The sequence below is a fragment of the Thunnus albacares genome, chromosome 11, assembly GCF_914725855.1.
Source record: "Thunnus albacares chromosome 11, fThuAlb1.1, whole genome shotgun sequence".
NCBI lineage: Eukaryota > Metazoa > Chordata > Actinopteri > Scombriformes > Scombridae > Thunnus > Thunnus albacares.
Window position 1 is genome coordinate 16,779,079 of NC_058116.1, and position 23,897 is coordinate 16,802,975.

The window sequence follows — 23,897 nt, forward strand, 5'->3', positions numbered from 1 at the left end:
CTTCTTACAAGGCTTAAAAGTGAGACTGTATTCTTTCTGGGGCTGGTTTAAAAAAAAAAAAAAAAAAAAAAAAAAAATTAAAACAATTATTTTTGCTAGTGTGTGTGCGTTGTGGACTGTATGAGATAGAACAAATATCTCTACACATTCGACTCTATAAATGATCGCTTTGGTTTCATAGAAGCTATGTGAATGGCAGGATTATCTCGGGCTAGGCCAGGCTGCTTGGGCTTACTGTCCATGAACGTGTGCTGCATCGCCAGTGCTGGCTTGGACTCTTTGTAACAGTTGGTGGCTTGGCAGAACTTCTCTGTGAATTCCTTGGTGTGCATGCCGTTTTGTAAGCTACTCATTGCCATAGCACCCTGAGGTGACGGAGGTTTGTGCTGCTCCTGATAAGTGCTCACTGTTTTGGCGTAAGGCAGGTCACAGTCGACAGGCTGCAGGCCCATTGTTGACATGTTGTGACACACCAGACCGTCAGAGGAGTGGTTCAGCCAGCTGCGGCCAGCAGACTGCAGGCTCTGATGACTCTGCAGAACGTGGTGCTGCTGCTGTTGGATTTGCTGTTGTTGGAGCTGTTGTTGAAAGCGTGCTGTCTTGTCAGTTATGCCCATGAAGGGTCTGGGTTTGTACTCTGTTGCAGAGCTGGCCTGCTGGCTGTGCTTTGTCTTGTCTGAGATCTTGGTGCGGACGTCAGGTCCCAGCTTGCCGCTGTCTGATAGACTGCTGCTGGAGGCCAAGCTGCTGGTAGAACTAGACACACGCATGCTGCTGCTGCCTCCTCCCTGCAATCCTACTGCACCACACATCCCTTCCTTTCCTGGGTCGCTATGGTTTCCCTGGGGACCAGGACCGGAGCAGGCCAACCCATCCAGAGAGGATGCAGAGTGGGCTGATAACCTGTCTTGCCCCAGACCCTTGGAGCTGCTGCAGGATGAGTAGGAGGCCTGGGAGGAATGGAGGCTCTCTTTTTCACAACTGTGACCCATGGAGGTGGAGGCAGCTGCTAGTGGCATGCGGTTCTTGTAGATGGGCTCGTCAGATGGGAGAGGCAGAGGACTGATGTCGATGCCCGGTCCAGGCTTCAGCATGCTGGACATGTGTCGGCTGGGTAAGGGACTGGAGGGAGCATACTGGGATTTGGCCCCTGTTGTGCGGCCCCCCACAGCCCCGCCACCAGCCTGCATGGAGCTCATATGCTGGTTGGTCTTGACTATCTGGGCTTGCTTGGTGGGCTGTAGGACCAGGCCCTGTTGGGCCTCCCGGTGTTCTCGCGGGTACCGGTGAAGGGGAAGCCTGCCGGGGCCTGGGGGTGAGCTGGGGTTCAGACTCTGGTGACCCAGACTATTGCTGACAGGCTCAGAGGGTAAGACTCTGTTGAAGGGGAAACTGTTCTGTGACCAGCAGGCCTCAGGTGTCCTGTCATGTTGCGAGGTCGCCTCCTCCTCTTCCTCCTCTTCCAGGATGTCTCTTTGGCCTTCTGCGTTCCTTGCAAGGCTGTGCTCTAAAGGGTCCTCTTGTCCTTCGTCTTGTTCCTGGTCAGACTCGTGGCCTCCTGATGCCTGGCCGGAAGCAGCCGCAGCTGCAGCCCCAGCGAGGCCTCCTTTGGTCTGAGTGCGCTGCATCTGTTTACACTCTTCCTCAACTCGAGCCAGCAAGCGACGGATTTCGCGGTTATTTGGGCACAGCTTGGCTGCTTCATGCAGGTCAGCCAGGGCCGCCGTAAACTGCCTGTGGATGGAAGAGAGAACGGAGAGAGACATTGTTAGCAGATCCAGACTGCATAATTCACCATCAATAGTAAACAGTTGTGCTGGTCTGGAGCTACGCTGAGTAGTTTACCTGCTGCTCCTTTTAGCTCTTGCACGGGCATAGTAGGCCTCATAGGATTTGGGTTTCAGCTCCAGTGCTTTTGTTGCAAACTCCTCAGCCATCCCAAAGTCCTATAAAAGGATAAGATATTCAACAACAAAAATCAAAATTTAAAATAAGCATTAATATTTGTCCTTGTTGCTGGTTATGTCTTATTAATGCAGTTTGTTGCTTTGAGGGCAGTTTTCTTCCGTTTTCTTTGTTTCACAGACATTTAAGTATTTTTGAACACTTAGTAATGGCAGATATTGACCCATATTACCTCTCCGGCACTTACGCAGGTAAACTGGTAAACAGCTGACTGAACAGACGAGATTTGAGGAGCTTGAGTCCACTGCCCAGTACATTTGTAGCTTCCTGCCCACCTCCTCCCTGTTGCCATCTGAACACTAACAAGCTTTCCCTGCCTACACATGGTCAATTCATTTCATATGCTGGAGTCCTAGTCACAGATTTATTTATTTTTCTCTAAACATTTAAAAGAATTGCTCAAACTACCCAGAAAAGTCTTTTGTTCAGCAAATATCCATTTAGAGATGGATGATATTGATATTCATTACACTGATTGAGTGAAGATGTGGCCAGTGAAATGCCATATTTTAAGTTACTAAAGGATCAAGCTAAAAATACAGCACTGCCTGAGGAGCAAAGAAAAAAACGTGTCTCGTGAGAGGCTTACATTGGTTTTTCTGCGACAGCGGGAGAGATTGAGGTACAGAGAGACCCTCAGGTCTTTAAATGCCTTCAGGTCATCGCCAAAGCCTTCTCTAGGAAACTTCCTCAGGGCGTACTGGTACCTCTGGGCTGCCTCTTTCATCTTCCCTTTCTGGAGGACACATGGAGGGCAAACACACGCAGTGAGGAAGAGGACAGGACCAGAAGGAAAAATTGGAAAGAAGCAGGACAAGGTATTCACCAGATACTCCCCCACAATAGCTGTTTCTCTGGCTCAAGCCCTCCCTTCTCATCAATCACACACGCAACACACAAACAAGCTCAAAACACACACACACACACACACACACACACACACACACACACACACACACACACACACCTGACAGGATTGTCCTTTCTGCCACAAAACTCAATCTGTTAAATGTCAGGCATCGATCATGGCTCCTTTGGTAAGCGGTGCGGAACATACACATCCATTCAATTTCTGCATTTAACTGAGTCAGAAAAAGATGATAATCACCTCATTTTTAAGCTGAATTTAATTATACTTTTCACAGCTTTTTTCACTTCCATTAAAAAAGAAAAAAAAAACAACATGGCATCATTTAATAATAACTCAGGCTACGTCTGTCTTTTAGTACAGCAGAGCAGCTTAGGCTCTCTGACATTTGCACAACACTGTACCTTGTAAAGCAGGTTTCCTTCCTCCATCAACTTCTGAAGAAGGATGATAAGGATGTCAGGCTTGGAAGTAGCCATGGCCCAAGCAGCGTTCCCTGTGGGTGCATGAGAAGAAAGAAAGAGGTCGACGGAGACGTGTTAGGTCGTCAATGTTGGTGCCAACAGACGGTCGCTGTATTCTCTGGAAATTGGTACAAGGTAAAGTTACCTAAAGATTGTACCTGATCGATCGTAAGGAGACGCTCTGTGGCCTTAGTTTATTGAAAGCAGTCAAGAAAGAGTTAGGAGGGAGAGAGTGAAGAGAAAAGAGGTCATGCAACAAGAGCAGTCATTTAAAGTGAAAGGAAAATGTGTTTCATAGTGTACTTTAGCTTTTCACTCGACTTCAAGCCTGCAGATAAGCCGCGGACTGAGATAGTGCTATGAATGTCGTTTAGGTGGGAAGTCACATTCTTAAATTAGCCGAGCAGCACACGAAGGAGAGAAGGAAGGACACACACATGCACTGACATACCAGAAGAGCGAGTGAACAGCGGTAATGGAAACAGGGTTTTTCCACAACATTCCACAAAATTAGTCTGAGCTTATTCTTAGATCCATGAGATACTGAGCAGGACAGAAATGAGCTCGACATAGAGACAAAACAAAATACTGAGTGTGTTTCATACACTATGTTCGCCGAGGCGTAAGAGAACTGGAGCAGACCACAGACAGTTGCTAAGGACTGGAAGAGAAACAGCTGATTCTTCTAGTACTTATGAACTCATGTGCAGTAAGTGTACAACGCGGTAGGTTTTACACTCACTTACATGGACTTGGATTTTTGAAAAACAATGTTCTTACCCAGCTTGGCCCCCTTCTTCAGCAGAGTCACCACCACCGACGTGTTCCGACAGCCTATGGCCCGGTCCAGAGGCCTCATCCCACTGTAGTCCACATGCTCTATCACTGCTCCTCTTTCCACCAAATACTGGACCTATTTGAGACCACCGACAGTTTAAAAACACATAAACACTGCAGAGACTGTCAAGAGCCGGACTAACACACAGCGGTATGTGTTCAATAACGGCACAGGGATGTTGTCAGTTAAGGCTACGTGAAGGGTGGGTTGGTATGTGGTGTGTTCGGAGGTTTTCAATAAACTTAAATTAATTTCAGTCACGTACAATCTCTGCGTCTCCGTAAAAGGCAGCGAGGTCCAGCGGAGTTCGTCCATTTTTGTCTGTGTGGTCGATGACCGCACCCTTCTCCACCAAAAACTGCACTACGTTCTTATGTCCTTTTAAACATGCCCAGCTGAGGGGTGTCAGCCCCTCCTTGTCCATCGAAGTCAAAGATGCACCTTTGAAACAGACGAGAGTCATTAAACATTTCATATGAAAACACTGCTAATTAAATACATCCAAGTAATGAATGTGTAAAGCCTTGTAATTTCTCTCATTTTGCATGAGACTAAAGGTGGATGTTATGTGGTGGCGATGCTGTTGGAGCTCACCTTTGGAAAGCAGGAACTCGACGGTGCTCAGGTGACCCTCACAGGCAGCCACCATGAGTAAAGTCCTGCCCTGCTTGTCGCTGATGTTAATGTCAGCACCATGCTGCAACAGCAGCTCTGCAATCTAGGAAACAGACAACAAAACAGTCAGAGGACAGACATCAAACACATCCAAGTGCGCATAGTTCATACACAGCAGGGACATGTCCTTGTTTCCACATATTTGGACAAGAGTTATCTCTAAGGGCAGGTGGTACATCCTATATGGTTCGAAATACTACACATTGTTTGAAAATGATTTGAGGGAGTATAAAAAGCTGAGAATATGGAGGGATAGTGTCTCACCTGCCAGTGTCCCTGTCTGACCGCGCAGAATAGAGGAGACACTCCCCTCCGGTTGACCTGCTGCACCACTGCCCCTTCCTCCAAAAGGAAGCTGCATACTTCCATCTTCCCCCGGCCCGCTGCCGCCGTCAAGGCTGCAAAGAGGACGCTAAAGTTAGTACTGATGTAGGACACAGGAAGAAGTGAAGACAGATAAGAGTGGAATTCAACCCATCCACAACACGACACCAAACAGTACACAGAAAGTAACGCTGTTCAGCAACAGGTCTGTAACGTTGAAGAAAAAGGGAAACAGAAAAGCTCAGATATAAATAGTGTTTGCAATCCCTCCTAGTAAAGATGAGTAGAGAAATGCCGGCTAATGTCTGGTGCTAATTGAGTTTAAAAACAATTATGTTATGCTTATTAAACTCATTAAATTCCTGCCTCAAGCTCCCAGAGCCGTGTACTGAGAGATGAGAATTCTATGTCATTTTATGCATCAGCAGACAAACATTAGACAACAAAGTCAAACAATTCTGTTCAACACCCATTTCTTGTTTGTATTTTGTAAAGTTTTTAGACAAAGATGAACTGGAATTAACGGTCTAATTCATTTTAAACAAAAAGTCAAATACTAATTATTGCTTGTACTCAGGTCTTGAAAGAAAACAAAGATGAATGTGTGATGCTTACAGTTAATCAGTGGCTGCTGATGTATGGCAACAGATGTGTCGGTCTTAAATGTCCAAAGAGAGTGAGATCCATGGTAAGAATCTGAAGAGTTCTGCTCTGAGATTCACCTCTGAGAGATTTAAGGTACCGCTGAGCCTCCATATCAGACTGACATTATCCATCTGGATGAACAAGTCATCAGAGCCAAAATACCCCACCCTCCATCTGCGCAAAATATGGATATCCTCACACACACACACACACACACATATACAACACAGCAGAGAACAATGACTGAGCAGCTAAACTTAGGCTGTGTTTGTGCTTCAGGGAGCAGCGTTAGCAGCACCTGGGTTACAATGAAGATATATTCAACAGCTGTTTGGTTTGTTGATGTTCAAAAGTGACCCCGTTTTTTTTTTTTTACATAACTCATTCTATTCTTGGAAGATTTCATGCCTTTTGCTGTTCACATCTCGTTAACAGTATTTATTCAGTTCTTCAACAACGTTCTTTATACTACAAAGCACTTCAGCATTCCTACTCTTCAGAGGAGGAGCTTCCTTTTCACTTCGGTCATTCATTGTGTCGTTTCACCTGATTTTATCTTATCAAATTTTTTGTAAGCTATTCATCAACCTTGTTTCAACTCTGTGCTGCCTCTGCCAACTCATCTCATACCTCATACCATAGCCTGCCGTAACAGTGTCTTCAGGAGGAGATTCTAAATAACTCTCTGATAAACAGATTTACAAAGTAAACATAATAACATCCTTATCCGCCACCACTTAACCGCCAGGCTGGAGAAACCCAAGACACACAAACAGCAACAACGTTGTGACCTGGCATTTTAACTACAGCTTTGAACCCAGAGCCTGAAATCATAGCAGATAAACAACCTGGAACCTTAATTACCAAGACTGACAAATGCTAAAAAACACGCATACAATTTATTCTAACTATAGATTGGGATTTTTCAATTTGTCCTTGCTAATAGCTAAAGCTTTTAATACTTTTTCCCAGGGTGTTCAGAATACATCAACAACTCAATTAAGTACGATTCAATAATTGACAGAATGACAATTACAAAAGGTTGCAGGCAACTTTTAAAAGGCAACACAGAGACATTTATTGTGATTTGTAAATTTCCCTTTGCCCTCCTGGTGACAGAGCAGATGCTAAATTACATAAAAAAACACATTTGTACTGAGCACACAGGCATACTGGTCTCTGCATCCACCTCTGAGAACAAAATGTAATGTCTGTAAAGTTTGATTTTACTGCTAAACTGCTAAAAAAGACAGATATTTGTGACAAGAAATGAGCAATATTTCCTACAGGAAAGATTTGTGACATTAATCCTTATTTAGGTCAATTTCTTCATATAAAAAAAAAGAAATTTCTGTACAAGTATGATCATTTGGATGAAGAATCTTTTCTACAGAAGGTTGATAAATGAGGCCCAAAGATAATTGTCTCATCAGAAAACTGTAAATGTTGTTGATTTCAACACAAACAGTAAAAGTGCAGATGTTTTGGAAGTGTGACAATAGAGTCTGTAACACTTTCACTTGTAATTAATACTTAATGCATGGACCTACAGTATAAGTATTGTGGCATTATACTACCTGAATAATAAACTTGCCAAAATTGATTCTAACACCAGTTCAGAATGTCCAAGATGCCTCCAAAGTCCAGCTTGGTCATAAGCCATACAGTATGTTTTGCTCTTGTTAGTCTCTGAACAGATCCTGGGGGCATATTTTTTAGGCATTTACACAGATACAGAATGCTGGAAACAAACACAAGATCATTCAAGCACTGCTGTTTTTGTAGTGCCTCCCCAAACACAAAAATTATGGCATCACAAGCAAAAGCCATAACGTTTGCCTCATTACTGTACAGAGATTGATTCCTCTCCAATTCAAGTCGGACACGCTGGGTGGAGGAGATGAATATCAATGTCACCACTAGAAAATTTAAGATATAACAGTCTGGGTGTTATCAATATGTCAGCAGATATTAGTGACTTTAAATGAATCCCCTTTATGAGCTCTTATATAAGATGTGAACCAACAGTATTCTTGTTTTGTGATACATTCACATATGTTTGCTACTGTATATCTTCATGTACTCATATATATATCTATATATATATATTAGATTCTTACTTGTACATATATTCTTTCTCTTGGATTTATGTTTTGTTTTTTCTCTCTGTCTGTTCATCTAAAGTTTTATGTCAGACGTTGTGTCATACACCAATCTATAGAGCCCTAGAGGGTTGTGTAGGAAGGGACTGGGGATGGGGGAGGGAGGGATTAAAATGCTTTAAGTGTTTTTTAAACAAGTGCAGGTGTTTGTCACTTGCTGGTATAAAGCGTATCTTTTCCTCAGGCACCTGAGCATTCCCACAAATAGCAGCATGGGTTAGCTTGCGCTGTGCTCTTATTATGCAGTATGAACACTTGCCGTCTGTGTGCATATGGAAGAAAATAGCAGAGCCTTGTACAGAAGAAGAAAAGACCTCGAGTGTATTTTATAGACAGAATTTATTAGTCCTCTGCGTGTAAGCCATCCTAACTAATAAGAGCAGCAGGCAGCCGTTTTCCGGCACATGTAGACTTCCCAGAGCCTTAGTCTTGTGTTGTGGAAGCACTCCAGAGAGAGCTATAGCAGCATGGACAGAACATTTAAACTCCACACAGAAAAGCCCATCACCATACCACCAATTATCAAAGAGTAAGCAAGCACTCACTGCTAAATTGATTACGAATCCAACCTCAAAGAAAAGGATTTAATCATTTAAATGAATTCCTATCATAACAACAACTGGCTTCTACATTTGCCAGAAGATGTTTATATATTTATATTTTTTATGACGCCCTGCAAGATGCCTGAGAATGATCTATATATGACTGTACATACCATAAAGTAGAAACAAAGCAAAAAAAATCATACCATTACTTATGATATACAAAAGATTACACTTTCATAACACTAAGCAACACCAGTATCTGTTGGTGTTTGTCTTGAACCAATCCTGCTGCTGTGTGTTCACACCGAGAATGATTATGAGGAGTTAAATTACCTTTCTTTGCATAACGGGGAAGTGTTTTGCATCTTAAGAGGGGATTTTAAAAGATGGAACTTGCATGGATGTGCAATCCAATCTGTCTCTAAACACAGGAGACAGTAGATCTATTTGCATAGAGATGTAATATTCCACTGAATTTCAAATATGAAATACGTTTTTTCAGAGACAGGTTGTTATCAGAGAATTGTTATAGAGACAATGTTGAATGGTCACTTTTTAAAGGGGATATTGCAGGGACTTAGTTAGTTTTGGTATTTTTTGCAGCAGAACGCAGGCTGCTACCAGGTTGGATTATTAAATCTGAGCATGGAAGGCCCAAAAAGGAATTTGAGGTGAGACTGCAATTTAATATACCTCTCAGTGCTAATAATGTCCGTTGTTAGCATAGTTATTTTTTACTGCCTCATAGTGAACTCCTCTGAACTCTATCTGTATCATTTTATGTCTCATAAAGGTCTTCTAGGCTGGGCATGACCCAATGGACAAAAATCCACATTATGGATGTCAACTGTGTTTACTAACCTATTTCCCACGAATACAGATGGGCTCTGGCCTCGTTTTAAATGAGTGCCTGGTGGGCACAAAGATATTTGAATATGCGTTCATGTCAAGGGTTTGGGAGTCTTTTTGTTTCAGGTCAGTGGTGCAGCAGCCTCACGTCTTTCTATTGCTCCCTGTGACCTGCAATTTCCCTCGTTCAGGACAGATGCCAACAGGGTGCTAGCTGTGACATAACATTCACTGTGTGCATAGAGGAAAGAGGTAAATACTGGACTGCAGCTACATGTGGCTCCAATATTATGATGACTATTATTTACAGCAATAGTCAAGGACTTTATACAATCTAGGGTACACATGAGGTTCAGTAATATGCTTTGGATAAATGTATGTTTTCAACAGTGACGCAGGCGTTGTGATTGCACATGAACAAAGATCCTAGTCATATCAGAGGAACCAGAACAGCAGTTCCATAGAGGAATATTTCAGAGGGACCATCCTTTGTCCCAGGACTGTAACAAGGTCTGAAGTCCTGCAGTCATTTAGCAGGGCAAAGGCACCAGTTAACCACAATGTGGACAGCCTCTCAGCTGATAGGCTGACCTACATTCCTGCCGCACCAAACTTTTGGTGCTAAATACCACTGGCTTACAACTGCGAGAGACACAAAGAGACTATTATTAAAATGTTCCTTTTTATATCTACTCCAGCATGATTGTGCACAAAAAGCATCAAACACTGTTGTTAAATAAGAAAGGGTGCGATTTGGAAATTTATAGCTGTGGATCACTAAACTGAGAGCAGAGGTTTATACTGAAGATCTGAGACAAAACAAAATGTGTCCAACATTTCAAAATTCAATTCATGAGAAATACTGTAGCTCTGGATGTGCTTGAAACTTACGTAATGCATCAGAAGTATTTTTAGCACTAAACCAGAAAACGAAGCACACTTCTGCCTTAACTACATATGTGTTTTACACTGTTTGTATTTCCAGGCTGGTATTTTAAAGGATATGTGTCTGGTTGTGTTGTTCGAATACATATTCTTAGGACCACTTCCTTGGTGTACGCTGATAATGACTATAATGCACAGCTACATATGGAACATTTATCAGCACATCAAATCTGCAATGGCAACACATTCAAGATCTCTGGACCCTTCCATAGTGTGTGATAATACTGGAGACGTGGCCTTGCAGTCTACCGCGGTTCTGTCAAACCAAATATCATCATACACCTGATAGTCACCTCCTGCATTTAAGCTGCTGCTCTACATAGCTTTTTGCACCCATTCCTCAATTAGTTTCAAATGGCTTTGAGCAAGACCATTAACTGCAGCCACCGTCCAAAACATCATCTTCTGATTGTCAAAATCTGTCCCCCACTTTCTGTCATCACTCAATTTTAATCAAGCAGAAGTGCAAACTTATCAGTAGTCCCAAAAACATTCTCAGAAAAAAAAAAGATTCAACTGATATTTACGTAATATGTAACATAAACATGCTTAGGAGCCTATAATCTATATCATTCTACAAATGTCCCTGGAACACCTAAATCTGACTGAATCTGTATAAAACAGATGGTGGAGAAACTTCAAAATGTCCAAACTGTTGTCGGCATCTAAACAGACAGAACCGAGGGGATACTGGAGCTAAAATCCAGTGGGCATGTTGGAAAATGATTGCTAAGAGGAAATGCTGTGTTGACCAAACTCTAAGTAGAAACCCACATGACCACGATATGTAATGCTTTTACCAGAAATCACAGGACAGAAGAACGTGGAACAGCCATTAAAATGCGCACACATTCGGGTTGAGCGACCTCTGCATCAAACATGGAGCATTACTGTGCAGGAGGGATATACCAGACCTTCCACTGCAGCATACGATTACAGCAGCGAGGTCCAGAATGATAAAACAGCAGGTGATGATACAAGGGAGTCATGTAATGCAAAAAAGATGGATGAAAACATACCTGTCTCTCCCCACAGAGTGTCATGGCTATCAATTTGCACGGTATGCTCATCATTCAACACCAGCAAGCCCCTCACAACCTGCCAAAAAGAAACTTAGATTAATGACGTACCGCTTCAGCTCCAATAAACCTTCAAAAGGTTATACAACACGCTAATTTTGTAGCAGAGTAACAAAAAAAAAAAAAAAAAGGCAACAAACTTCAGCTGATCAAACATGGTGCTGCCCAAGCAAATGATTATTACAGTAATTAATAACAGTAAACTAGAGAACGGCTGGTTCTTGAACCACTGTATGAGGTTATGTGAGTCGAGTCTAATCTGTAATACAAGACTGTTTTGGGGGTCTCCTGCACGTGGGTTCACAGCGTAACTTGGCCCAGTTGTGTTATTCTAAGCTGGGCCAGAGGATCCCATTGCAGCTAATCAATCAATCAATCAATCAATCTTTATTTATATAGCGCCATATCACAACAGAAGTCATCTCAAGGCACTTTTCACATAGAGCAGGTCAAGACCGTACTCTTTAATTTACAGAGACCCAACAGTTCCCCCATGAGCAAGCACTTGGCGACAGCGGTAAGGAAAAACTCCCCTTTAACGGGTAGAAACCTCAAGCAGACCCCGGCTCTTGGTGGGCGGCCATCTGCTTTGACCGGTTGGGTTGAGAGAGAGAAAGAGAGAGGGGAAGGGGGAGGGGGGACAGCAGAAAAACAATGACAACAACAAACAACAACAAGCACAAGCATCAACAGACAGGGAAGGATGCCATCAGGACTGTGAAGAACCGCGAAGGTTCGGCCCGGGAGTCAGGTTTTCCTGTGAGATGAGAAAGCACAAAAAACTCCGGGGAAGAAGCAAAGTTAGTGACATGCATTGATGTTACATGAATGCATACAGATGGAGAGGAGGAGGAGGAGAGAGGAGCTCAGTGCATCATGGGAAGTCCCCCAGTAGTCTAGGCCTATAGCAGCATAACTAAGGGCTGATCCAAGGCGAGCCTGGTCGGCCCTAACTATAAGCTTTATCAAAAAGGAAAGTTTTAAGCCTACTCTTAAACATAGAGAGGGTGTCTGCACCCCGGACTGAATCCGGTAGATGGTTCCAAAGAAGAGGAGCCTGATAGCTGAAGGCTCTGCCTCCCATTCTACTTTTAAAGACTGTAGGGACCACCAGTAAGCCTGCATACTGGGAGCGCAGTGTTCTAGTGGGGTAATACGGTATTATGAGCTCTTCAAGATATGATGGTGCCTGACCATTAAGGGCTTTGTAGGTTAGGAGAAGGATTTTAAATTCTATTCTAGATTTTACAGGAAGCCAATGTAGTGAAGCTAAAATGGGAGAAATGTGGTCTCTTTTTCTAGTTTTAGTCAATATACGTGCAGCTGCGTTCTGGACCAGCTGGAGAGTCTTTAGAGACTTGTTAGGGCAGCCTGATAATAAGGAATTGCAATAATCCAGCCTAGAGGTAACAAATGCGTGAACTAGTTTTTCTGCATCTTTTAGGGACAGGATGTGCCTGATTTTTGAGATATTACGTAAGTGAAAAAAGGCAGTCCTTGAAATTTGATTTATGTGGGAGTTAAAGGACATATCCTGATCAAAGATAACTCCCAGATTCCTTACGGTGGTGCTGGAGGCCAGGGTAATGCCATCCAGAGCAGCTTTGTCATTAGATAATGTGTTCCTAAGGTGTTTAGGGCCAAGCACAATAACTTCAGTTTTATCTGAATTTAGTAGTAGAAAATTGCAGGTCATCCAGGTCTTTATGTCGTTAAGGCATGTTTGGAGTTTAGTTAACTGATTGGGTTCATCTGGCTTCATTGATAAATATAATTGGGTATCGTCTGCGTAACAATGAAAATTTATGGAGTGTTTCCTAATAATGTTACCTAAAGGAAGCATATATAAGGTGAATAGAATTGGTCCAAGTACAGAACCTTGTGGAACTCCGTGTCTAACTTTTGCCTTCACGGAGGATTCATCATTAACATGTACAAACTGAAATCGGTCTGATAAATAAGACTTAAACCAGCTTAATGCAGTTCCTTTAATGCCAATTAAATGTTCCAGTCTCTGCAAAAGGATTTGATGGTCAATTGTGTCAAATGCAGCACTAAGATCTAACAGGACAAGTATAGAGACAAATCCTTTGTCTGATGCAGTTAGGAGGTCATTTGTGACTTTCACCAGTGCTGTCTCTGTGCTATGATGCGCTCTAAATCCTGACTGAAAATCCTCAAATAAACTATTGTTATGTAGAAAGTCACATAACTGATTGGAGACTGCTTTCTCAAGGATCTTGGATAGAAATGGAAGGTTAGATATAGGTCTATAATTGGCTAAAACACCTGAATCCAGAGTAGGCTTTTTAAGAAGAGGTTTAATTACAGCTACTTTAAAGGACTGTGGTACATAGCCTGTTACTAAAGACAGATTGATCATATCTAGTAGAGAAGTGCTCACTAAGGGTAAGGCTTCCTTAAGCAGCCTAGTTGGGATGGGATCTAAGAGACAGGTTGATGGTTTAGCTGAACAAATCATTGAAGTTAGTTCAGACAAGTCTACTGGAGAAAAACAGTCCAAATATATGTCTGGATTTACTGCCGTTACCAAGGTTCCTGTGTTTGGGGAGAGAACGGTGCCTGTTGAGGGCAGGAGATGGTTAATTTTGTCTCTAATAGTTATAATTTTATCATTAAAGAAGCTCATAAAGTCGTTACTACTGAGAGCTATAGGAATACATGGATCAGTAGAGTTATGACTCTTTGTCAGCCTGGCCAAAGTGCTGAAAAGGAACCTAGGGCAGTTTTTATTCTCTTCTATTAATGCTGAGTAATAGGCGGCTCTGGCATTACAGAGGGCCTTCCTATATGTTTTAAGACTATCTTGCCAGACTAAGCGAGAATCTTCTACTTTGGTGGAACGCCAAATCCTTTCCAATTTTCGCGATGTTTGCTTTAATTTGCGGGTTTGGGAGTTATACCATGGAGCTAACCTCTTACGTTTTATTATCTTCTTTTTTAAGGGGGCGATGGAGTCGAGTGTTTGTCTTAGTGAGCCTGCAGCACTATCAATAAGATTATCAATTTGGGAGGGACTAAAGTTAACATAAGAGTCCTCTGTAGTATTCAGACATGGCAGTGAATTCAGTATTGACGGAATTGCTTCCTTAAATTTATCTACAACACTATCAGATAGACATCTAGTGAGGACATTTTTATCTAATGGTGTGTAATCCAGTAATAGGAATTCAAAAGTTATTAAAAAATGATCTGATAAAATCGGATTTTGTGGAAAAATTATTAAATGTTCAATTTCAATCCCATAAGTTAGAACAAGGTCTAGGGTGTGGTTAAGACGGTGAGTGGGATTATTTACACACTGAGAGAAGCCAATTGAGTCTAATAATGAGAGAAATGCAGTGCTGAGACTGTCACTATCAACGTCCACATGAATATTAAAATCACCTACTATAATTACTTTATCTGTACTAAGGACTAAATACGACAAAAACTCTGAGAATTCAGATAGGAATTCAGAGTACGGGCCAGGAGGACGGTACACTATAACAAATAGAACTGGCTGTAAAGTTTTCCAGGTCGGCTGAGAGAGACTAAGAACAAGGCTTTCGAATGAGTTATAATTAAATTTAGGTCTAGGGTTGATGATTAGGCTTGAGTTGAAAATGGCTGCAACTCCTCCTCCTCGGCCAGTGTCTCGAGGAATATGAGTATTAATATGACTGGGGGGAGTGGATTCATTAAGGCTGACATATTCTTCATGACACAGCCATGTTTCAGTGAGACAAAATAAATCAATACGATGATCTGAAATTAAATCGTTTACTAAAACTGCTTTAGATGAAAGAGATCTAATGTTCAAGAGTCCACATTTAATTATCTTATTTTGTTGTACTATTGCAGTAGTGGTTTTAATTTTTACTAGATTTTCATGAATGGCTCTTCTTTTATATACTTTGGATTTAATTGATTTATGTGGTCGGGGGACAGACACAGTCTCTATGTGGTTTTGGGTGGGTAACTGCTCTAATGGAAGCGCAGAGAAGCGTGTAGGACTGCAGCTCTGCCTCCTGGTCTCAACTCTGGGTTGTCATGGTTTTGGTTTACTAATAAACTTGGCCATATTTCTGGATATCAGAGCAGCTCCATCCAAAGTGGGATGTATGCCGTCTCTCCTAATCAGACCAGGTCTTCCCCAGAAAGTCTGCCAATTATCTATGAGGAAGCCAAAATAAACCTTGAGCCTACATCGCACCTGGGCAGCTGAGGGCTCTGCACTGTGATCGATCCCTGACTCCTGTTTTCAGATTCACAAGGCAGAGCAACACCTCAAACCTTAAGTCATCATCACTGAGAACAAGATGTGCTCTATTTTTTTTTTTTCTGAAAAAGCTGAGATTTGTTGTTGAAGATTGTTGTGAAAACACACTGGAAACAAAGGTGTTGCTATGAAGTATGGAGAAAAAAATACAGAATTCCATGTAGTTTGCATTTCTTTGCAATATACAGTATGAATTTTATATGTACAGTTTTTTCTGTGAAATACATCTATTTTTGTAGTAACAAAGAGGACATAAAAACCTCTCCTTAGTTGTATTAATTACTGTGTGGGGGGACTGGTTGTGTGTGAAGTAAAATATGTGCATGTGTATCAGTCAGACCTGTGTGTGTCCCATGCTGCAGGCTGCTATCAAAGCTTGCTGCAGGGCTTTGTTCTTCAGAGCGCAGTCCTGCTGCTGCCCCTCAGCACTCCACTCTAGCTCCAGCAGGTACTGGATAATCTCTGGGTGTCCTCGCAGAGCAGCATGGACTAGCGCACATTGGCCACTCTTATCTACATGATCAACCTGGAAGAAACACAACATTATTAGCTCTACTGCACACACACACAATATATGCCCAACATCTGTGGTACGTATTGTATCTTTGCAGTAAATAGCTGTCAGTTATGTGCTGTGTCAATGCGATCGAGCAAAATCTGTATAGGTAATCATGACTTTACCCTAAAGACTGTCCAGTTTCTATCATCAGAAGGTAGATAGTTCTAACTCAGCTTTATTTGCAGCAGCAGAGAGTCACAATTTTTAGCCACTCACCTTGGCCCCCCTCTTGCAGAGCAGCATGACGAGTCCCAAGTGTCCTGCAGCAGCTGAGAAGCAGAGAGGATTCATGCCATTTTCAGACACCACGTCTACGCTGGCCCCAAACTCGAGGAGCAAGGAAGCAATTTCCTGGTGGCCGAGGTGGCACTGGACGCAAATTACTGGCGCGTTGTTCAGCACCTCGGTGCGGTAATTCACGTTTGCTCCACCCAGCATCAGCAGACGGCTCACCTGATGAGCAACGCAAACACAGACAGCTGGTTTGGAACAGTTTTATCAAAGTGGTACCATCTGTACTGTTGTAGTATCTTCAAACAAAACAAAGCATTAAAATATGTATTTCAGTGTGTCCTCTAACTGGATTAAAGATCATTTTATTGCCAAAATGAGGAAACAAAAAACACTGACATAAATGTGCTGCCTCAACTATCTTCAAAGGTTGATAAAATATTCCACTGTTTTGACAACATTACAGAAATACAATCCAGACATCTTTAGAAAAAATGGGATCTTGACTAGAATTGAAAATAAAGTTGAACAATACTCATCCACACATCTGTGCTACAAGATCAGTGTTGGTAAAACTATTTTATAAGGCTATAAATTGTACTAATTTATACATTTTAAGGATCTTTAGATATCATGGTTAATGACTGATCAAACAGCAGCAAAATCTAATGATATAGATATATGATAAATACATTTTCTTTCCCCAGTGTAACTCATTTCAGAGCAAAAGCTTATATTGCTTCAGCCTCATCATACAGAAGAATGCGGCCATATTCTACTGAATGCAATTATTAAGTGTGCTATTCTTTTCCATGACGAGGAATCAATAATAAACACTTAGTAAAACAGAGCGACAAAGCCAAACGAGTATTCGACAACAGAAAATGAAACTGTTTATTTGTCAGATCCACTGCAGAATAAATTAACAGCAATTCCCTGCTGTCACAGAAGATAGAACAAGGTCATTCTGTGAATATCTCTCTGAGTGATGTTATACTTGCGCACAATAACTCACAAATACACAATGAGGATGACAACAAGTGATGGAACCCCACTGAAACGCTAATGACAAAGAAAAATGTAGGATAATTTTGCTTCAAGTCAGAATACATAATTCAGACATAATGGCCTTTCCTGAAGAGGCAAATGATTGTCTCCCCTCATACCGAACCAGAAGGTAGTACACAAGTAGTTGTCTAAATCTGAAATAATGTTGGTGTAAGAAGTTCTCCTACTAACATGAACATGGACTTGTGTTTGTCAAATTACTGTTGGGAAACTGAAATAGGTCATTACTAAGAAGGATAGTATCTTCTCTGTGTGGAGCTCCAGAAGTAACAAATCATTACAAGACTATCTGTTGCTTCAAAAATGTAACTGAATATCTACATAAATAATGCAGCCAGTTAAAAAATTTGTATTTAAGTATTTATCTGAAGTATTTGTCTTCCATTTTCCTTCCTCGTTCATCTTGTACTGGTCTTGTAACTCCACACATTACTATTCTGAAACACATCAGTTATCTACTTCCCTATTTCCCTTTTCTCACATTTTTAATTTCCTTTGTTCCTTATAAGATAATGCCAGAGCGATATCTGATACATAATTGGCTAATCAGAGTGTGTAACAAGAAACTGATCAGGGCATATTATTCAGCTGCTAAATGTAAATTAGATTACAATAGGCCAAAGATGCAAATCTTTTTCTAGTAACTTGATTAAGCAGTTGGCATCCAATGAAATACACATTCCTGCCACCCTTTGTTATTCTTTTTTTGGGGGGTATTTGTGCCTTTAATTGGTAGTTGACAGTGTAGAGGTAGACAGTGGTATAGTACGCAACAAAAGGTCCCCACTTAGAATCAAAGAGGGGATGTTGCACTTAAAGTTTGGACACACTTTCTCATTCAAGTTGTGTCCAAACTTTTGACTGGTACTGTATGTGACTTAACCATTGGGCTATCATGACCTATTTTTAGCTTCTTTTATCACTGACACACTCTTTTTTTGATTGCTCTGGTCTGTATTCACTATTGACATGAGAGACACACACCCTAAAACAGTCAGTGTCCTCTAAATACTCAAACATCCTCTTCTCATCATATACGGTAAGCAACCACGGAAATGGGAAATACAAGAATATAAATGTAGGAAATAAAAAAAAGTGCTGTGATGGAAATTGGAGATGAGTGGAAAATTGAAAATGTGAGGAAAGTGGAAAATGTAAAAAAAATGTGCATTATTGTGAGATGTTATGATAAAATAGGAAATGTGAGAGAAATGGAAAATGAATAGATGTTCTAGGGCTCACATAACAGAAAAAAACAGGACAGTTTGGAGGTGAAGGAGAAAAGTTAAAGCTCTTATAATTTTATAATATATTTAAATTATGTAACTCACTATAATAATTAGAGCCTGTCTGTTAATGGCATTTGCTTTTAGCCTTCCAGACGAGAGATGGCAACAGATTGAGCTAATGGCAAGATATCAAGAAGATCAAGAGTCTAGGACAATGAGCATATTTAGCTGCTTCTCATTGTGGTTTCCATTGTGTATCAGTGCTGAGCTCACACTCATCTGACACTGATGAGGGCCTGAAAACATTTTGTCTTCTGTAACTAGAGTGACTCCTTTTCATTGAGTGTGACCCTCCTCTGTCATCATCAGCTCACGCTCATCCCCGTAAGTACACAAAAGGAACAGAGCGCGACATTGACGATAATTCGCAAATTGCTAACTGTGAAATTACAAAAACATTCAGGGAGGACGTTTGAGGACCTCAGATGTCACTAATTAAACATCCTATACTATTCAGCATGAAGGGTAATTCAAGAATTTGAGGAAAATATGATTTCTACTATAAAGTGCAGAGGATGTTGCTATGTGGAGAGTGTCTTTGTTGCAGGTCCCCTCCAAATATGTTTTATGGTATACAAAAATACTCTGCATAACAATTTGTATCTGATATTGTTTTTCCACAAAAAAGTACAATTGCCTTGTTAAAATCCTTAAAATGACATCTCTCCTCATTGAGAAATCAAGAATCTATTAATCTATACGAATATTTTTCATTTCAAAAGTTTAACTGCTGGATACAAGTCTTCACAACAATCAAAAAACCTGAGATGTATTTACCATCGAATTTGAAAAGCTAAGACCAGCAAATATTTAGTTTGTCAAAGTTCACTTCCATTCCATCATTTGTTTTGTACATTGTTTCTGGTACAAGTGACACACAAGAGCTGGAGAAGGTCTCACCTTGACGTTGGGTGTGTAGAGGTTCCTCAGAGAGGCCAACGCTGCAGAAAGGCCGTCAGCACTGCAGCTGATCCACAAAGCTTGCAGCACGCTGGATGACACACCTGTTTTCTTACTCAGGCCCTGCCACACACACACACACACACACACACACACACACACACACACACAACAATGCATACATGAATGCACAAAGACACAAACACACATACATAACATCAATGAGCTGTCAGTGCCTCTCTTCACATCCCATGGCTTATCCTCTGGTCAACCATAAACAGAGAATGAATACCAGGAAATTCCTAGAAGGGATGGATTTCAACCACACATGAAATATGTAGCTTGTTTCATAGCTCTACCTTGAAGATGTGTGCTTTGAGAATGTGATGTCCCAGCTCCATGGTCTGCTGCCGATTCAGTTTCCCCTCTTGACGAGACAGCATGAAAGCCATAAGAGCATGGCCGGTCCTGGGTGTAGAAACAACAGAGATGTCAATCAGCAGTATAACAATGAAATGATAACAGGAAAGTAGGAAATGTAAGTTTTTGTTCTTTGTTGTGTTTATGTTTATCAAGGTGTCATGGCCTCAACATAAACGTTTGATGGTATTTCTTTGCCTTACATAAACTGACCCACCTAATGAACTGCAGTGCTCTCCTACCTCACTAAGCATGAAAGTATTTTTTCATTCTGTGCATGAAGAGAGCACCTTGGCAGTGTCATGGCGAACTATTTCACTCAGTGCTGCTCTGAATAACCTAAAAAAATCCAGGCAATGCTCTACTGAAGGAAAGGGAGGAGTGTAAAATCCCTGGATTCTCCTTTCCTTCTTCACTCAGAAATTCCTGCATTAATTAATACAGAACTTCATTAAAAGGACATGCATGATTGCAGATCACTTTGATCAGGTTAGAATTCCCTCTATTCGTGGCCAAGCACAAACAGAGAGGCAGTGCAGCTGCTTTTTATCTTCATGTGCATTCCCTGTGCCAGACTATGAGCCTTTTGTTTTTTAATGACAGAGTTGGAAGGCTATGAATGAGTAGAATACGATATACGGTAGAATATGATGGCTCTGGTCCACTTAAAGACACTACTGTGTGAGCAGAGGTGATACCGAGGCGCAACAGGGAGGAAAAATGAAAGCCAGGCTGACATCATCCAATTTATTAAATGTGAATGACTGAAGTCTCTAATGTGGGGTGAGAGGGCTCCAGAATTACAATTAGGTAGCAGTACTAAAGCAGATAAGCCTGTCCCACAGGGCAAGCAGGGCATGGCAGGAAACAATGATAAATTTCTGCAGACTGTCCATGTAAATTCATTTTAACTTACAAGTAAGTGGAATACACAGTAGATTTACATGACTGCAAAAAATATGTAAAATTATTAGGCCACCATTTTCCTAACTAATAAAGGCATTCATAGTTTTCAAAACAATTTGTGTTGTAGTATTTTTCCTGAGGACTGATTCATAGATTTTTCTATTTATATATATATATATATATATATATATATGTTTTCAGTTAACACAGAGACACACTGGTAGGAATACATACTAATTGTGATTTTAGCACAATGAATATATATTTTCCATACACTTCTGATATCCAGCTGTTTCAAATAAGGGTGGCACCTATTGTTAGCTACTAACAGCCAGATGTCCAGACTAAAGGAGAGATATTACTTGTTAGCGTTTGATTTTCAATGGAAGTTCTTTCATGTGCTTGCAGCAGAGATCTCTCTATGTCAGAAGTGTCCTTGTGAATTCTAGATTGCCGGTAACAAAATAAAAAGGTATAATACAGTATATTAGCAACTGAATTATAAATGATAGGTATTTATGATTACAATAAATACCTGGACCAATTTCCTCCATGACTCAGAGACGAGTCTGCTGCACTTATTGATTGTGACATTCTACTTACTTTCTATACAAAGTCCTTTATGTCAGTTTATTTTTTAGGCAAAACGACGACCGTGATTCACATACTATTAATAACTACAGAACTACACTGACAAGTGAAAACTTCATGGACAAACATGATTATTTCTCAAACTTAAAGAGTGCTGTCTGCTGTGCTCATTTTGTACTCAAAGGACTTAATTTCAAGCAGCAATTACTGTGAGAACATTTTGATTAATTTGCCTACCGCCATGTCATTATCATCATGGCTTAATTTTTACTTTTCTGACGGATTGTTTGAGGTCTACTTGTGATATATTACAAGAATATTTTCTAGATGCACTACAGACTTGTCCTGCCTGCAACAGGAGCACACATTCCTAAAGGGACAGCTGCTGAGTTTCTGCATTTGTTTACATAGCAAAGGACTGACCTGGGGTCACAGAGGAAGTCGGTACTCTCTCCATCAGCTCTCCAAACAAGCCACTCTCTGAAAGAGGGGTGGCAAAACATGCGTGTCTTGTCCCGTCGTTTGATGAGGAAGCATGAGAGCAACTCCATGCGTTGTTGGAAGTCCTCCCATGGCAGCTCCCCTTGGATGAAGCCGGCGTTGATGGCCTGGAACAGCTGTTCGTCAGTCATGGGGTGCAGTGAGGCGAGCGCCACATTGAGGATGGGCAATGAGCGCTCGAAGGCTGAATTGGTCATGAACTTCATGTTGCACTGTAACTGGTAGAGCTCAGCCAGCGAGACGGGCACGACTTTGTAGCTGGCACTCTTGATCACCAGGTGGCCTCTCTCAAATAGATCAAGGGTGAGTTTGAGATACAGGTAGGAGCCTTGGCTGCGTGAGATCAGGTGGCTACTGAGCTTTCCGACTGTGATAGGGTCAGCCTTACCATTGAGGCTAATGTTGTTCATGATATCCTTGCTGCCATTGATGCGGTACTGGATATAGGCATTGAGGTCATTGCTTATCTCTTTGTTGTCAGTAAAGTCATCCAGAGAGATCTTGGAGAAGGGCAGAAGGCTGGTGATCTCCTATGGAACAAATGAGGTAAAGATATTATGAGTCTGACATAAAATAAGTTATATATGAGGAGCTATTCTGCTCCGTTTTCTCAAATTAGCCCATATTACTGAGAAAATTACCAACTGAAACTCAATACGTGAATAACAATAAGCTTTTTTTTTTGTTATTTTCTACAATTAAACTGTATTATTTTGGATTCTTCACATCCTAAGGCCTGCTGTGTAAAAATTCTGTTTCTTTGTGTTTTCTATCAGCGGAGTGTCTTTGAGCAGTAGGGGAGAAAACATACTGTGCTATCAGGCCAAAGCAGACACTTGTTACTGTTGGAAATGTGGCTATGATGAAAACAGGACTAGGAAACTGAGTATTAAGAGGCAGGGGATGGATGAGATGTTGGGGGGTGCAATAGGAGCACCTCCACTAGCCAAGCAGAGGTCTGAGCCAGAGCTCACATTTCAATCTATGTCCTGGGGGTTGGAGAAATCAATGCACCTTAATCCTCCAATCCTCTGCTAGAGAAACATTGCCTCAGTGAGATAACACTTCTCTCTTCCTCATCATGACAAGGGACAGCAGACATCCATACACAAACACACACACAAACACATGCATGCATGCACAGACTCACTGAAACGTACCGATCATAATCCATAAGATGACTGAAGTGCTAGCAACACCTCACAGATACACCAGATATTAGTCTAGCAAGCAAAGGCCAATATCCTGAACCCTTTCTCCCTGGTGGGATCATATTTGTCTGCTCAAAGTGCAAAACAATAATATGACACTTTCATATCACTTCTCTGCACAGATATATGTGTGTGAACCGAGTGATATCATGTCTTCCGATACAGAAAGAGTATTATCTGGCCTCTCCAATGCTTTATGAATGATTCTTTTTTTTTTAATCTATGCCTTGAGTAACTCAGATACAGTGACATGCAAAACTGAGGAACTAGTTCAGAGGTTGTGATGCAAAGTCCCTCCAATTAAAAAACTGCTTCACTCTGTCAATCAGACACCACCTACATTCCTTCCATGGAAATGTTTTAAGCATTGTGTGCAGTCAACTGGGTCATCCAATAATAATTTTTCCACATCATAAACTGATGCTGACGGATTAATAGAAGTGAATACAAAATGTTGGTGTTACAATGTATTGAATTAGCACGTCCAGAGAACTTTGCCATAAACCAAATTTTAATTCTGGGTCACAGTTGCAGAATGAACGCAAATGGGCTGAACGTGGATTGTAGTGCAGAGCCGAAG

The 23,897-nt window shown here is 41.3% G+C and overlaps 1 protein-coding gene across 3 annotated transcripts in view; it reads right to left on the reverse strand.

Annotated features, from left to right (window-relative positions):
* Positions 1–37: 37 nt before the first annotated feature.
* Positions 38–23,897, reverse strand: part of tanc1b (tetratricopeptide repeat, ankyrin repeat and coiled-coil containing 1b) — a 114,472-nt gene continuing 90,612 nt past the window's right edge. For all 3 annotated transcript variants that reach the window (XM_044365854.1, XM_044365851.1, XM_044365853.1), the window contains 14 exons: positions 22,029–22,636; positions 20,048–20,156; positions 19,689–19,811; positions 16,417–16,653; positions 15,982–16,167; positions 11,300–11,378; positions 5,075–5,208; positions 4,730–4,853; positions 4,401–4,576; positions 4,078–4,210; positions 3,238–3,329; positions 2,555–2,701; positions 1,846–1,946; positions 38–1,734 (listed from right to left, as the gene is read on the reverse strand). In XM_044365854.1, coding sequence (XP_044221789.1) covers positions 141–1,734; positions 1,846–1,946; positions 2,555–2,701; positions 3,238–3,329; positions 4,078–4,210; positions 4,401–4,576; positions 4,730–4,853; positions 5,075–5,208; positions 11,300–11,378; positions 15,982–16,167; positions 16,417–16,653; positions 19,689–19,811; positions 20,048–20,156; positions 22,029–22,636 — 3,843 coding nt within the window. In that variant the 3' untranslated portion in view covers positions 38–140. The remainder of the gene's footprint in view (positions 1,735–1,845; positions 1,947–2,554; positions 2,702–3,237; positions 3,330–4,077; positions 4,211–4,400; positions 4,577–4,729; positions 4,854–5,074; positions 5,209–11,299; positions 11,379–15,981; positions 16,168–16,416; positions 16,654–19,688; positions 19,812–20,047; positions 20,157–22,028; positions 22,637–23,897) is intronic.